The sequence below is a fragment of the Sciurus carolinensis genome, chromosome 6 (genome assembly GCF_902686445.1).
Source record: "Sciurus carolinensis chromosome 6, mSciCar1.2, whole genome shotgun sequence".
Taxonomy (NCBI): domain Eukaryota; kingdom Metazoa; phylum Chordata; class Mammalia; order Rodentia; family Sciuridae; genus Sciurus; species Sciurus carolinensis.
The window spans coordinates 104,457,429-104,470,772 of NC_062218.1; the positions used below are offsets into that span (position 1 = coordinate 104,457,429).

Here is a 13,344-nt window from a genome sequence, read left to right on the forward strand (position 1 = left end):
CTAATTATTTAGCATAATTGGGGGGTACGTTTGCAATCTATCATGTACATTTTAATAACATGCATATAGAGTCCTGTTACTGTAAAGCCGGGAAGTACTTGGTTCCACAGTAACGCTGTGATTGGTCTACGCACGACCTGTGTCGATTTTGATTGGCTCACCCAAAGAACGTCGTCTCAGCCTGAGTTACTAATGGCCAACATGGCTCCATAACTAGCTCCTGGAAACCAGCAGACACGTGGCTACTAGAGGCTGGGGCGAAGGTGGGAGGACCTAGTTTTCCTTACCGCAAGGGGGCGCTGGCTGTTCCTTGTTGCCACAGTATCATTTCCCAGAAAGCCTCCCAGCGACCAATCAACTGGCTGTCTCAATACCGCTTTCAAAGTCGGCGGGCGCTTTGCCCAATAGTAAGGCAGACACCACCCCTAACCCTAAGATTGATGGAAAGTTCCACCAATTACCTCATAGATCTCGGATATCTCCGCCTCTCTCGCATAGGATTGACGATCCTTCTGACCAATAAGGAACGCCAGGTCGGCGGGTGGATGAACGCGGCCCTCTGTAATGGCGGAGCGTGGCGGGGACGGGGGGGACGGTGAGCGGTTCAACCCGGGGGAGCTCAGGTAAGGGACGCTCCCTTTCCTCATATCTCGGCGCGCTGGCTTCCCAGGGACTAGATCCGCTTGCGGCGATCCGGGGTGGACGGTGGGTAGGAGCCTCGGCGGCTCTGGGCGAGGACCGCATGGGGTTGGCGAAGTGGGAAGGAGAAGGTGGCTTGAATGAGAGCCGGGCCGCGGCCTCCTGCGTGTTCTCCGCAGCTCTCAGCAGTTTTCGTGGGGCCTCGCCGCCCCCCGCGACCCGCGGGCCAGGTCTGGCGCTCCCACCGTGGGGCCCCGCCTAAGCCGCGTGCCGCCTCCGCCTCGGCCGACCTCAGCCTACCCCAGCCTTCCTCCCGGCTGCTCCGTTGGCCCCGTTTCCTCATCGGCGCCCCTTTCACTCGGCGGCCAACTCTCGGGACCCCTGGCCCCTTTCGACTCAGCCTTTTCCATGCCCTGTACGGCCCTTTGGGGCCTTCACGTTTGTCCTGTTATCCTGTCTCCCACATGACTTGCAACCTTAACTTAGTGTCGCTTTTTTTCTTTTCTCGCTTCTATTTTTTGCATAATATTCTGTAGTTGTGAATGGTCACTGCAGCAGCCGTTCGTTAGGCGCTTACTGTGTCCAGTAAGTCCTTACTTAGTGTTCTCTCATTTACTTATCATAACCATTCTTTGGAGTAGTTGCTGTTTTCATTTTGCAGGCCACGGACTAGCGGCATCATCAGTTAAGTTACTAGCCCATCTTGAGCCAACAACCTGATCTAAGTAGAGTCAGTAGAATCAGAGCGCATAGGTGGAGTTGGTGGCTCCAGGAAGTGGCTTGAACCCTGGCAGTTAGGCTCTAGAGCCTGCTGCCTTGATCAGTATTCTCTTCGTCTTACGCCATTGCCCTAAGGAGTGCTGTGACCTTTCTTCCTGTGGAACCTCAGTGCCTATGGAATTTGTAATTAAAATTCGATTAAATGAGCGACCTGGAAGAATCTTTTGTTTGTAGGTGATTTTTGCAGAAAAGAAGAGGCACTATGCTTTATGTGTATTTGATGTGTGTGTGGTATGTGTTTCTTGTATGGGAACATTGTCATTTCAGATGTTCAGTTCCCATTCTGAATTGTGCTGTTGTATAAATGAAAAAGAGCAGTGTAGATTATGAGAATTCTGTCATTGTTTAGGCTTTAAGGTGAAATTGCCAAAGGAAGTGGTACTGTTATTGTTTAGAAAGAAATAATTTCTTTTAGATTCTGAATTGCTGCACAAAAAATCCCCACTTTGGCGGGAATAAAATTTTGTCTTATTTCAGAGATGAATCTCAAATTCTTTGAATCTCAAATGTACACTAATGAGTGATCAGAGTGCATTATTGGGGTCTTTTAGTGATGAAAAGTTTATTCTTTGATTTTGATCCCAAAAAGTTACTCACCTATTCTGAGATAGATTTATTAGGGAATATTTTGCATTTTAGAGATCTTCAGCTTTACAGTGAATAGCCTTGTACACTTAATAGTCTAGACATTAGTGCAAAACTGATTTAAATAGGGCTTTAAATTAGGTGGTCTTTTGCCTCTTTGGTTAGAACACATTGTGCAGACCTTTATTTTATTGTTGCTCATGATTCATAATTTAACTATTTATGTAGCTGTTTTGATGGCAGAAGTTGGTTGGGGCTTTGTTTTGTAACCCGAATGTATTTCATGGTTTGGCAAATAAGGTGTTTAGTAGATATAGAGTAAGCAAGTGAAGATAGATTTAGAGATGGTTCACTTATTGGTTGGCATTTATTGTGTGCTATGAAATAGTAAAGCCCTGAACCAGACCAAAAATGGTCTTTGTCTTCAAGGAGTTTCCATTTTAATTAAGGTTGATGTAAATTTTAAGCTGAACCAAACCCATCAGAGAGGAAATCAGCTTACAAGTGTGAAGTGACTTCTACAAGATCCCTGGGTAGTGGTAGGTTCTAGATTAAAACCTAGATATATTGACTAATAGTTTCAACAATTTACCTTCTATATATAGGTAGTATTTTTACATTCTTGCTCTTTTAAAGTATTTGCAGTTTTGTCTTCAAAACATTGGGATAATGGTGTATCTGGATGGCATACTTCAAGAAAGAAAAAAATACATTTGTATTTTCCTGGCGTTCTGGTGAAAATTTTTGTGTGTTCTACTCACGCACGTAGTCTTTTGGTTACCGTGTTTTAAGTGGTGGGAATGCAAATCCCCTACAATAGATGGAAAGTTCAGAGACCTAAATGTCATTTATTCCGTTAAGGTTGACGGCCACTAAAATAACTTCTAGAGTTATATAAAAGTATAGATCCTTTACCTTGGTCTTTTGTTTACCTATTAATACTTATGACAAGGTACTTCAGATTTAAATTTCCTCTTATAAAAATGGGAGTAAGAACTATCCTGGTGTTACTACTGACTAGCTAGCTGCCTTAAATTATTGTTTCCTCTGCCAGAATGGATTGTTGCGAGGATTAAGAAAGTTAGTTCAACTAATGGCCATATAACTACCTGGTAAATAGGAATTACCCAGTGTGCACTATCATTAACAAACAATGTGGTACTACAGTATACTGAAGGGAAACATATACTAGTGGGTAGTAGTAATGCAAAAGTTCATAGCTTTTATCGTAATTGAAAACTCAAGTTGGGTAATGAACCAGAGAAGGGACTGCAGGAGGCTAGAGGTAGGGAAAAAGTTTTGAGGTGACATTCGAACTGAGCCTGAATAATGAGAAAGCAGCTAGTCAGTCATGTAAAAAATCTGGAAAGAACATTCCAGGCAGAGGGAACGATAAGCACAGAGGCTTCAAAATAAAGAACTGGAAATATTTGATGATCAGGAAGACTAGAGTTTGTGAAAAGGTCAACAAAGGCCAGGTTATTTGAGTCCTGATAATATATAGTTAGGTAATAATTATTAACACTATTGCCAAAATTCATGTTATTTAACAGTTGACCAGTACTGTTACTTTACAAACATTACAGCAGTGGTAATAGTAGCTAGTACTTATGTAGCACTTAGTTTTAGTTGCTGTTCCAAGTACTTTTATTAGTACATTTAATCCTCACTGCAGGTTCTGGGAAGGTGGTTGTGATAAAGCAGAGTATATAAAGAACTCAACACATTTTCTACACATCACTGACATCAGAAATAGCAACTTTAGGCTGTCGAAGGAGGAAATTATGAGAATTTTGTCATCATTTTAGTGGCAGACTTTTGAAAGCCATCTCGTCAAATAAGTACCTCTTATAGGTAAAACACTGTTAGGTTTTGTGGGGAGATGAAAGTAACGATAGTTGAAATAATTTACTGAGTACTATCCTAGATGTTTAACAGAGATTATTTCATTGAACAGAAATATGAGGTGGATTTTATTTCTGTTTCCTGTTCATTTATATCTGAGGAAACTCAACTCAAATTATGTAACTAACCTGATAACAAAAGGCTATGACTTTTTCTTGATTTTAGAGCCTAAATGCGTGAAGCTATTAGCAGGAAGTATGAAATTCCCAAAGGAAGAAATATTATAGTTTTTTTTTTTTTTTTTTTTTTTTTTTTTTTTTAAGAAAGGTGAGGCAGACTGAAAGGAAATAAATCTAAGATTAAGATATATTATTAACTCAAGTCTGAAACAATATCTTTCCTTGGTGATGAACTTTTTTCTGCCCTAAAGGTTAAGACGTTCTTTAAGTAACAGTGACTATCTTGGAGGTGCATATATTTTGAAAATGACCTGGTTATTCTGATACTATCCATATTTTACAATCACTGTTTTTCACTCAAGCTTTACAACATTCTGAGCAGTAGGATCATTTGCAAATTTGCTTAAATATGTTTGTCTTAGTAGTTCTGGGCTTGTTTACAGTCCTGTTGTTCTCCTAGAAGGTAAATTGGTTCTTCATTAGCAGTTTCTCAGTGTGTCAGATTTGAACTGTGGTGTGAAAAATTTAGAGAAAGTTCAAAGGAAAATCATAAGCAGAGGGTTGAAAAATGTAGGAAAGTTGTACAAAACTCAGCCTGGTGAGGAGAGAATATAAGAATGATTATTTTCAAGTATATATGAAGAATATAATGTTAATCTTCTCTTGGGAACATAAGTATGGGCTGCATATATAATGTAGAGATTTATAGTAGCTACTGGAAGCTCACTAAATTGACTATGGCAGATTGAGACAGGTTCTCACAGTGTTACCAGACTGGCCTCAGATTTGAAATCTTCCTGCCTCAGCCTTTCTGAGTATGTGGGATTATGGACATATGCCTGTGCCTGACTGTAGTAAAAATAATTATTATGAGATTCAACATACTTTACTTATAAAGAAGCTTAGGTACATTATCACGTAGGTATTCATTGGTTCATGCAACAGATACTCATTGCACTTTGTCTAGACCTAAGTATGTGCTAGAGACATAAGAGTGAACAGAATTCCTACACTGGAAGGGCTTACATGACACCATGGTATAGAAAAGCCACTTGTTTGTGTGTGAATACTGACTTTGTCACTGAACTACCTTTGTTGCCTTGGGCATGTTATTTTACTTCTCTGTGCCCTACTTCCTCATCTCTAAAATGAAGTTAGTAGTAGTATCTTTCTCATAGGATTGTTACAGTGATTAAATGACTTAATATTTGAAAAGAGCTAAGAGCACTGGCCCTGGAACATATTTAGCACTTTTTTTTCTTTTTTTCTTTTTTTTTTATTATTGTAAACAAATGGGATACATGTTGTTTCTCTATTTGTACATGGAGTCAAGGCATACCATTTGTGTAATCATAAATTTATATAGGGCAATGTTGTTTGATTCATTCTGTTATTTTTTTTCCCTTCCCCCCCACCCCTCCCACCCCTCTTTTCCCTCTATATAGTCCTTCCTTCCTCCATTCTTACCACCCTCCTTATCCCTAACCCTAACCCTAACCCTAACCCTAACGCTAACCCCTCATATTTAGCACTTTTAAGGTTAATGATGTTTGTTTTAAAGTGCTGGCACGGGAGCCGGGGTAAGATAATGTTGTCATTTATGATATTATTTATTTGCTTACATGCCATGGAGAAAATACACGAGGGTATTTAGCTAGAGTAAGGGGTAGGTCAGGGTGTAGTGAGGGAAAGGCTTTCCCTTTAAATAGAAAGACAGGTGATCTCTGAAGCTACCTTTTCTATCCCCCTTTAAAAACTTTGTAATTAATTTCAAATTTAAAGTTGCATGAATAAAGTTTGAACACTATTATTTTTCCACTTCTGCTTATAATATTTGCTCTTTTTTTACTCTGAACCATTTGTAACCATTTGTAAGATAATAACTTTATGGCCTTTTATCCCCAAATACTTCAGCATGTATTTTCTAAGAATAGAGATACTCTTTTGCTGAACTACAGTCCAATTATCAACTTAGAAATTTACAATATTTTATTGTCAATTGATATAATAATGTCCTTTATAGTATTTCTTCCCTTTAGGGTAGAATCCAATCTATACTTTGTATGTGTTTTCATGTCTCTTTAGCCTTCTTTAATCTGGAACATTTCCAAAGCCTTCCTTTGTCTTTTCTGTATAACATTGACATCCTGAAGAATACTCTCTCCCTTTAATAGACCATTCCTCATTTTGTGTTTGTTTACTACTTGCTCTTTATTAGATTAAGATTGTGCATTCTTAGCTGGAATAGGTGATGTGTCCTCTGTCACATGTTATTCACCTGTCCTTTAGATGATATTTTGATCATCCTGTCAAGGTATTGCTCAGTTTTTCTATTATATAGTGTTTTTCATCCTACCTTGTAGCTATATCTTATGTGGGGAGACAGTTGTAAGACCATTCAAATATGTCCCTCATCCAAATTTTCTCCTACATTTGGCATCTTGGGGTTATTCTCACTGATCTGGTTTTTACCATGAAGGTTGCAGAATGATGGCTTTCCAATTCCACGTGCCTTATAAATTTGATTTAATTAGAGGTCAGTAGCTACTCTTACTGATTTTGAAATTAAAATATTATTATTATTATTTTTTTTTAAATTTATTTATTTATTTATTTTTTTTTACGTTTACATAGGGTAATGATGTTTATTATATTTTCCCCCTCCCCCCCACCCCTCCCACCCCTCCCACCCCTCCCACCCCTCTTTTCCCTCTACACAGTCCTTCTTTCCTTCATTCTTACTGTTTTAAAATATTATTACTCTCTCATCCAGGATGGCTCAACAGCAGGCCTTGAGGTTCCGAGGCCCTGCTCCCCCACCAAATGCAGTGATGCGAGGCCCACCACCTCTCATGCGACCTCCTCCACCTTTTGGTATGATGCGAGGCCCTCCTCCACCACCTCGGCCCCCTTTTGGACGTCCTCCTTTTGATCCTAATATGCCGCCAATGCCTCCTCCAGGAGGGATACCTCCACCTATGGGCCCTCCACACCTTCAGGTAAGGCATATAGAAGTTGTCATTTCTTTGTTGGCATTGGTATCAATATTATGTATGAATTTTGCTTTAAAAACTTGCATTTTTAAATAGTTTTATTTTATAGGAAAAGAGAAGCTAAAAGAGACACCCATGTATTAACATGTTGCTCTTAAAATTATGGTAGCAGTAACTAGTATAGAAATTTTAGAACAGGAATTCAGATGATGATAGAAAAGTATACATAAAAATCTAGGATTGAGTAGGATAGGTCTTATCTACCTTTAATAGTTTTGTGCATTATCTTTTAATAGTCTGTCTTCTCTATGGGACATGAAGGTTGAAATCTTGAGATATTGAGTAGAGGACATTCATTTTCAATGATTTATATTGCCAGTAAATATAAAAAATGCATGTGTGTATATGAATATTCCTGAGTAATTATTTTCCTCAGAAATGATGCCTAGGATAGAATCTGGAAAGTGACAACAGATTTTGTAAGAATAATGCTTGAATGTTTTTTCTTTCCACCAAAAAAAAAAAAATTGTTGTTAGTATTTTAGAAAAAGGTTTACTATGGAATTTCTTTAAATGAAAACTTTTTTTTATGGTATTGTAACCTGAGGCTTGTATCCCTCTTTAGTGTTTCTACACTTGTTTTCTGAATTGAGGTCACTGAAAGTATCGACTTTCAAATGTTTGTTTTGGAGATTGTCTTCTTTTTGAGTATGTGTTTATACTTTCTTAGTTTAGACTGCATGTTTCTGAAACCAAGTAAATTTAGTGTTGTTATCTGCTTTTCATTAGGTTAGAAAATTAAGAATTAACTATACTAAAAATTGAAAAAGATAATGATGTCCTTTTTAAGTGATGTGGTTTTGTATTTGCTTCACGATTAGAAAAAGATAAAACTTTTTGAGCTAGTGACTAGAAATTTACTACATGTGAATTTCTTTTATTTGCACATTTAAGAGTTAAACTTTGGAATATTGTAAAATGTAATGAGCTAGCGTAACCCCCTAATGGGGGTTAGCAAATATTGTGATGAAATACTCTTTGATGTAGTGATGGTTTTCTTGGTCCTAATGGATAATTTTGTGGCTTTACATTAAATGCAAATGATTTTTAGGTAAGGGTACAAGAGACATATTTGGGGTAGATAATTTATGTATCATGGGTCTGTGTGCTGATGCTTGAAGGACATGAAACAATCAAACAAATAAGCATGGGAAAGAAATATTTTTAGGAAAATGAATATAGATTAATACAAGCATAGTTTCAGTTCCATTTTTCCAGCTGAAAGTGCTTTGGACAATTGAATTTCAGTATTACTTATAAATCATAGGAGTCTTTTTTAATCCTTGTTCAGAATCTGTCTTTAAAATGTCAGACCCAATATCCATTATATTTTTAGGTTAGAAACTTTTTTTTGCACAATGAAAACTTTTTCTTGAAGGATCCTTGTATTAAAGAAATTGGGTATATATGGTAACAAAAGAGGCAACTTTTAAATGTTAGTAAGTAATTGCAATTAAATTGTTTGGGATCTTGCATTATGTCAATAGTCATTGAAGAATGACAGTGAAGGAATTTTCTGAGATATGATTATGTTAAATTAAAAATTATATATACTGTATCCTGAGTCAAACTCTGATTTTCCCTAGAAAGGACAATAGGAAGCTGGGGTTATTTTTCAGTTGCATAATGCACATGAAGTCCTAGGTTCAATCTTGGCACCAAAAAAAAAAAAAAAACTTGATTGGTAATTTTTTTACCATATTTTAAAAACTTAACTGATATTCACATCTTTGATGAACTTTATTACTATTATATGAAAAATAGGAAATGGTGACTGTTTTCTTAGCTAATTTTTTTCTTGTAAGAAAAGAGAATAAAGGGTTAATAAATCTATATGATTTTTCTTTTTTGGTTATTTCTAAGTTATTTTGTGAAATAACGTTTTCTCTTATGGTAGTATCTATTATGAGATATTAAAATAGAATATAAAAATGAATTTTTTTCTAAAAGCATTCCTGTGCCCACTGTTTGAAAAATAAAGTACAAAAAGTTCATCCATAATGCTATAACCCATAGTTGACTAATGTTAGAATTTGATGTATATCTTTATTTCTGTTTAGTAATCATTTTTATTACAGAAACTTTGCTTATGTAGTAGATAAATGTATTTGAATGGACTGTAAAACTATTTTCTCTTTTAGTGTTTTACCTTTGGGATAAAAGTCATAATAATTTGAAGGAAATAAGGTAATTACAAGTGAATGTAACCATTCTTGTGAATTAACAGAGACCACCTTTCATGCCTCCACCCATGGGAACCATGCCTCCTCCTCCGGGTATGATGTTTCCACCAGGAATGCCTCCTGTGACTGCTCCTGGCACTCCAGCATTGCCTCCTACTGAGGAGATATGGGTTGAAAATAAAACTCCAGATGGGAAGGTAAATTATAAATACATTTAACTCATTATCTCCATGGTAATGAAAGAATAAAAACTTGAGTTCTGGCAGATTGAGATCAATTGTAGTACCTTTGTCAAATAAGAATGAGCCTGAGCCAGGTGCAGTGACCAGCAGCTCCGGAGGCTATAAACCCAGCAGCTCCGGAGGCTGAGGCAGGAGGATAGCATAAGAATGAGCCTTAGTTGAGCAGGGTTTTTGGTGGGACTCCTGGAAAAGTAACTGGATTAGACTTCTACACTTTCATGGAGTGCTCGCCTACATTGACCTGTGTTTCTGGAAGCTTATGTTCTAAATGATGTGTCACAGCTTCTGAAGACAATTCCCAGTTTTGGCGATGGCTAGCAGGGGTTATCATAAAGTTGTACTCATAGCTAAGACTAATTACAATGGTAGGATGCAAAACAAAACTAGCAAAGAGAAAAAGATGTATGAGGCAAAGTATGAAGGAAATCAGGTATAAGCTTCCAAGAGTCTTCTCCCAGAGGAATCAAGGATGTGGTTAATTTCCATAGCATAATATGGTGACAGCATATGTTAAGTGTTTCCTAAGCTCACCTGAGCCTACAAGTCTTCACTAGGGGTTTTACATAGTTGCCATCTGCCTACCGTATACCCAAATTCTAGACTCCTAGAAGGAAAGCAGATGTTCAGCAACAACTATGTCATTAGCATAAACAGTTTAGGTGTAGGAGACATTCCTGTTAGGAATAGTGGTAAGCCTCTCAAAATCCAAATTCCCAGGTCCTAGCCAATGGCTGACTTTGAAAGAATAGCAGTCTCAGGCCAGTCTTGTTGACTTTTGCCCAAAATGTAATTTTTTTTTTTTTTTTTTTTTGTTGTATGTGTTAAAAATGCAATATGTTCATTATAGAAAATTGAGAATTACTATAGTCCAGTAAAATATGGATAACCTATTTTTATATATTTTCTCTTTTCTAAGTTATTTTAAAAATCTTTTAAGACAAAATATAGTTGCATAATCATTTTTAATAGTAGTTGACTGATTCTGTGTTACCAGTGACTTTTGCTTCTTCTGCAGGTTTATTATTATAATGCTCGGACTCGTGAATCTGCGTGGACCAAACCAGATGGAGTTAAGGTTATTCAGCAATCAGAACTGACACCTATGCTTGCAGCCCAAGCACAGGTTCAGGCCCAGGCCCAGGCCCAGGCCCAGGCGCAGGCTCAAGCCCAGGCCCAGGCCCAGGCCCAGGCACAGGCGCAAGCCCAGGCCCAAGCTCAGGCTCAGGCACAGGCACAGGCACAGGCGCAGGCACAGGCGCAGGCACAGGCCCAGGCCCAGGCCCAGGCGCAGGCGCAGGCGCAAGCTCAGGCCCAGGCCCAGGCACAAGTACAAGCACAAGCAGTAGGAGCTTCTACCCCTACAACCAGTAGCCCTGCACCTGCAGTATCCACTTCAACATCATCATCCACCCCATCCTCTACCACTTCTACCACAACAACTGCCACTTCGGTTGTGCAGACAGTATCAAGTGAGTACCTGCCAAGCATGTGTTTATATTTAGGGGCTAGAAAAATATACAAGTAGGGATTGTATGCTGAAATGATCCTAGTGTTTGTGGTATTATTCTTGATGTTATTTTAAACATATTTTTGACATTAAAATCTGGGTTAGAGAAAAACAAATTTGTAATAGTAGGAGAAATTATTTGCTTTGTTCAGTTTATGAAATTAAACTGCAGAAGTGCAGTTAACTGTTCAACTTGGCCAGCATTACTGGCAGGCACTGTAGGGTTTGCAAAATAAATCTAAGCCTCGACTTATGAACTTATAGAGTAATTGAGGAGGCAGGAATAATACATGTGAAGTAGAGTAATGTGCAGAATTATACAATGAAAATAAATGATGTAAGACTTTGAGAAATGGAGAGTTGAGTGAGTTTCGTACATGGGTATTGAAATTTATTACAGAGAATATGGAATAGGATTTGACAAGATTCACAAAGAAAGGATTTTCAGGTAGGAACAGTATGAACAAAGGTCAAGAAATGAGTAGTAGTGCAACTTACAGGATTGAAAACTTCTGAGGTGAGACAGTTTGTATTGATTAGTAGACTAGATAAGAGTGAGACCAGGTTATAAAAGGTCCTAAAAACCAGGCAGATGGGTGAGAAAAGCATTAGGAAGCCTGTATAAATGCAGTGCTTTGAAAGATTTTTCGGGTGCTAGTGTTTTGAGTAGTGGAGAAATCAGGAGAGACTTAGGAACTTTTTCAGTAATCTCTAAGCAGTGGCGGATTCTAGAATGGGATTTAGGCAGACGAAATGAGCTGTGATAAGATCAGTCAGAAAAGCAATAGAATTTTCAAGTATTAAGTCACCAGGGCCCCTCAATTAGATCTTTTCCCAAAAAGGTGAGAAGGTGAGAGAGTATAAATAGAAGATTCCAAGGAGACGGGGATTTATTTATTTATTTATTTATTTATTTATTTACTTGTGTGTATTGATGTTGCTCTTTACTCTGCAAACTGAAACTGAGCCCAAAGTACTTAATAATTTTATTGATTTGATTATTGTTATGGTACTGCACTGAAGATACATGGCTTTCCTGATGGGGTGATTGTAATTCGTTTTATTTTACTATCTGGATAACGAGTAAGAATTTTAAAGTCTTTTTTCCCAGTAGCTTCAGGGACTTGGAATTATTGGTGTGTAAAAATATGTACATGAGAGAATTTAATGACAGTGGGTTCAAATTTGAATTTATTTTATGGTACAGGAAATAACTGAAGAAGTAAGATATGTGTAATAAAGTTTTTAGAGACCCTACTTTAATAATTTTTAGGTAGCCTGAGGGAAATGTAAGAAACAGGAAAATGTAAATAATACTTTACAAGTTTGTTTTCTTTTGTAGCTGAGATGAATATGGAAGTGTAAGAGTTGTACTTACTAACTGGTTGAGGGTCCCTTACCTTTTTATAGGCTTCATTCCTTTAAAACCAGTGTGGCAAGGCAGAAAACTGCCAGTTTGTGGAGTACCTGTGGTGGCAGTGGGAGAAGGATATTGATAAAGGCAGTGTAGTTCCATGTGGAGGCTCTTTGTTGCTTAAACTTTCTTCCCTGCCTTCTTAGGAAGGAGAAATAGTAGTACTTTATTTTGTTTTAAGGAAGGTGTTTATACTGATATTTTAATTATCCTATTTGTATATTCTGTTTCTTTATCACTACTCCATCAGTAAGCTCAGAGATATCTTTGGGATAATCAACTATTCTATGAAAAATGCCATTTGCTGTTTTTTCACATTGCCCTTCAGTGACTGGGAGGCCAGTCCCTGAGAAAAAAATAGCAAAATCTTGTTCTTTTGACTACTTTTAAACATTAGTTTTGATGTTGTCTCTCTGAGTATTCCTGGTTATCTGTTAGTTATGTTTCACTTGGTTCAGTATCTTAAAGTATTGTCATACTAGTCTTAATATTTTTTCATCTGTTATATATAGTCACTTGTCTTAAAATCTGAGACTGGGTTAGCAGTATATTTGGAGGTATAGAGCTTTACTAATTATCTTAACAAATGGAATCAGTAGGAATTTACCCCCTAGTCATAGGTATCATTCTCCCAGTTTCCCATTTAATTCTTTGATTGCTTTTACCCCTTTCCTCTTATGACTCATTACCACTAATAAAATAAGACTATACTGTGCTGGAAAATAAAAGGAATGCCCTGAGTAAATACTTTTTTGCCATCCTCATTGGTGATCCTTTGTACTTGAAATTTGATTCCCATATGAATTAATTTTATTTTCCTGGTGGTAGTACTTAGGATCATAATTTTAGTAGTATTTGAATACTGTTATGATATCTTAAAATGTACTACAGTATAGGTACGTGTGTAGGTAGGACTA

General features: G+C 37.4%; 1 protein-coding gene across 6 annotated transcripts in view; it reads left to right on the forward strand.

Moving 5' to 3' along the window:
* Positions 1-551: 551 nt before the first annotated feature.
* The window catches only part of Tcerg1 (transcription elongation regulator 1), a 67,141-nt gene continuing 54,348 nt past the window's right edge, over positions 552-13,344 (forward strand). For all 6 annotated transcript variants that reach the window (XR_007109084.1, XM_047555468.1, XM_047555469.1 and 3 more), the window contains exons 1-4: positions 552-623; positions 6,802-7,027; positions 9,309-9,461; positions 10,522-10,975. Coding sequence is in view for 5 of the 6 variants with exons in the window: in XM_047555468.1 (XP_047411424.1) it covers positions 565-623; positions 6,802-7,027; positions 9,309-9,461; positions 10,522-10,975 (892 nt within the window). In the remaining variant the exon portion in view is untranslated. The remainder of the gene's footprint in view (positions 624-6,801; positions 7,028-9,308; positions 9,462-10,521; positions 10,976-13,344) is intronic.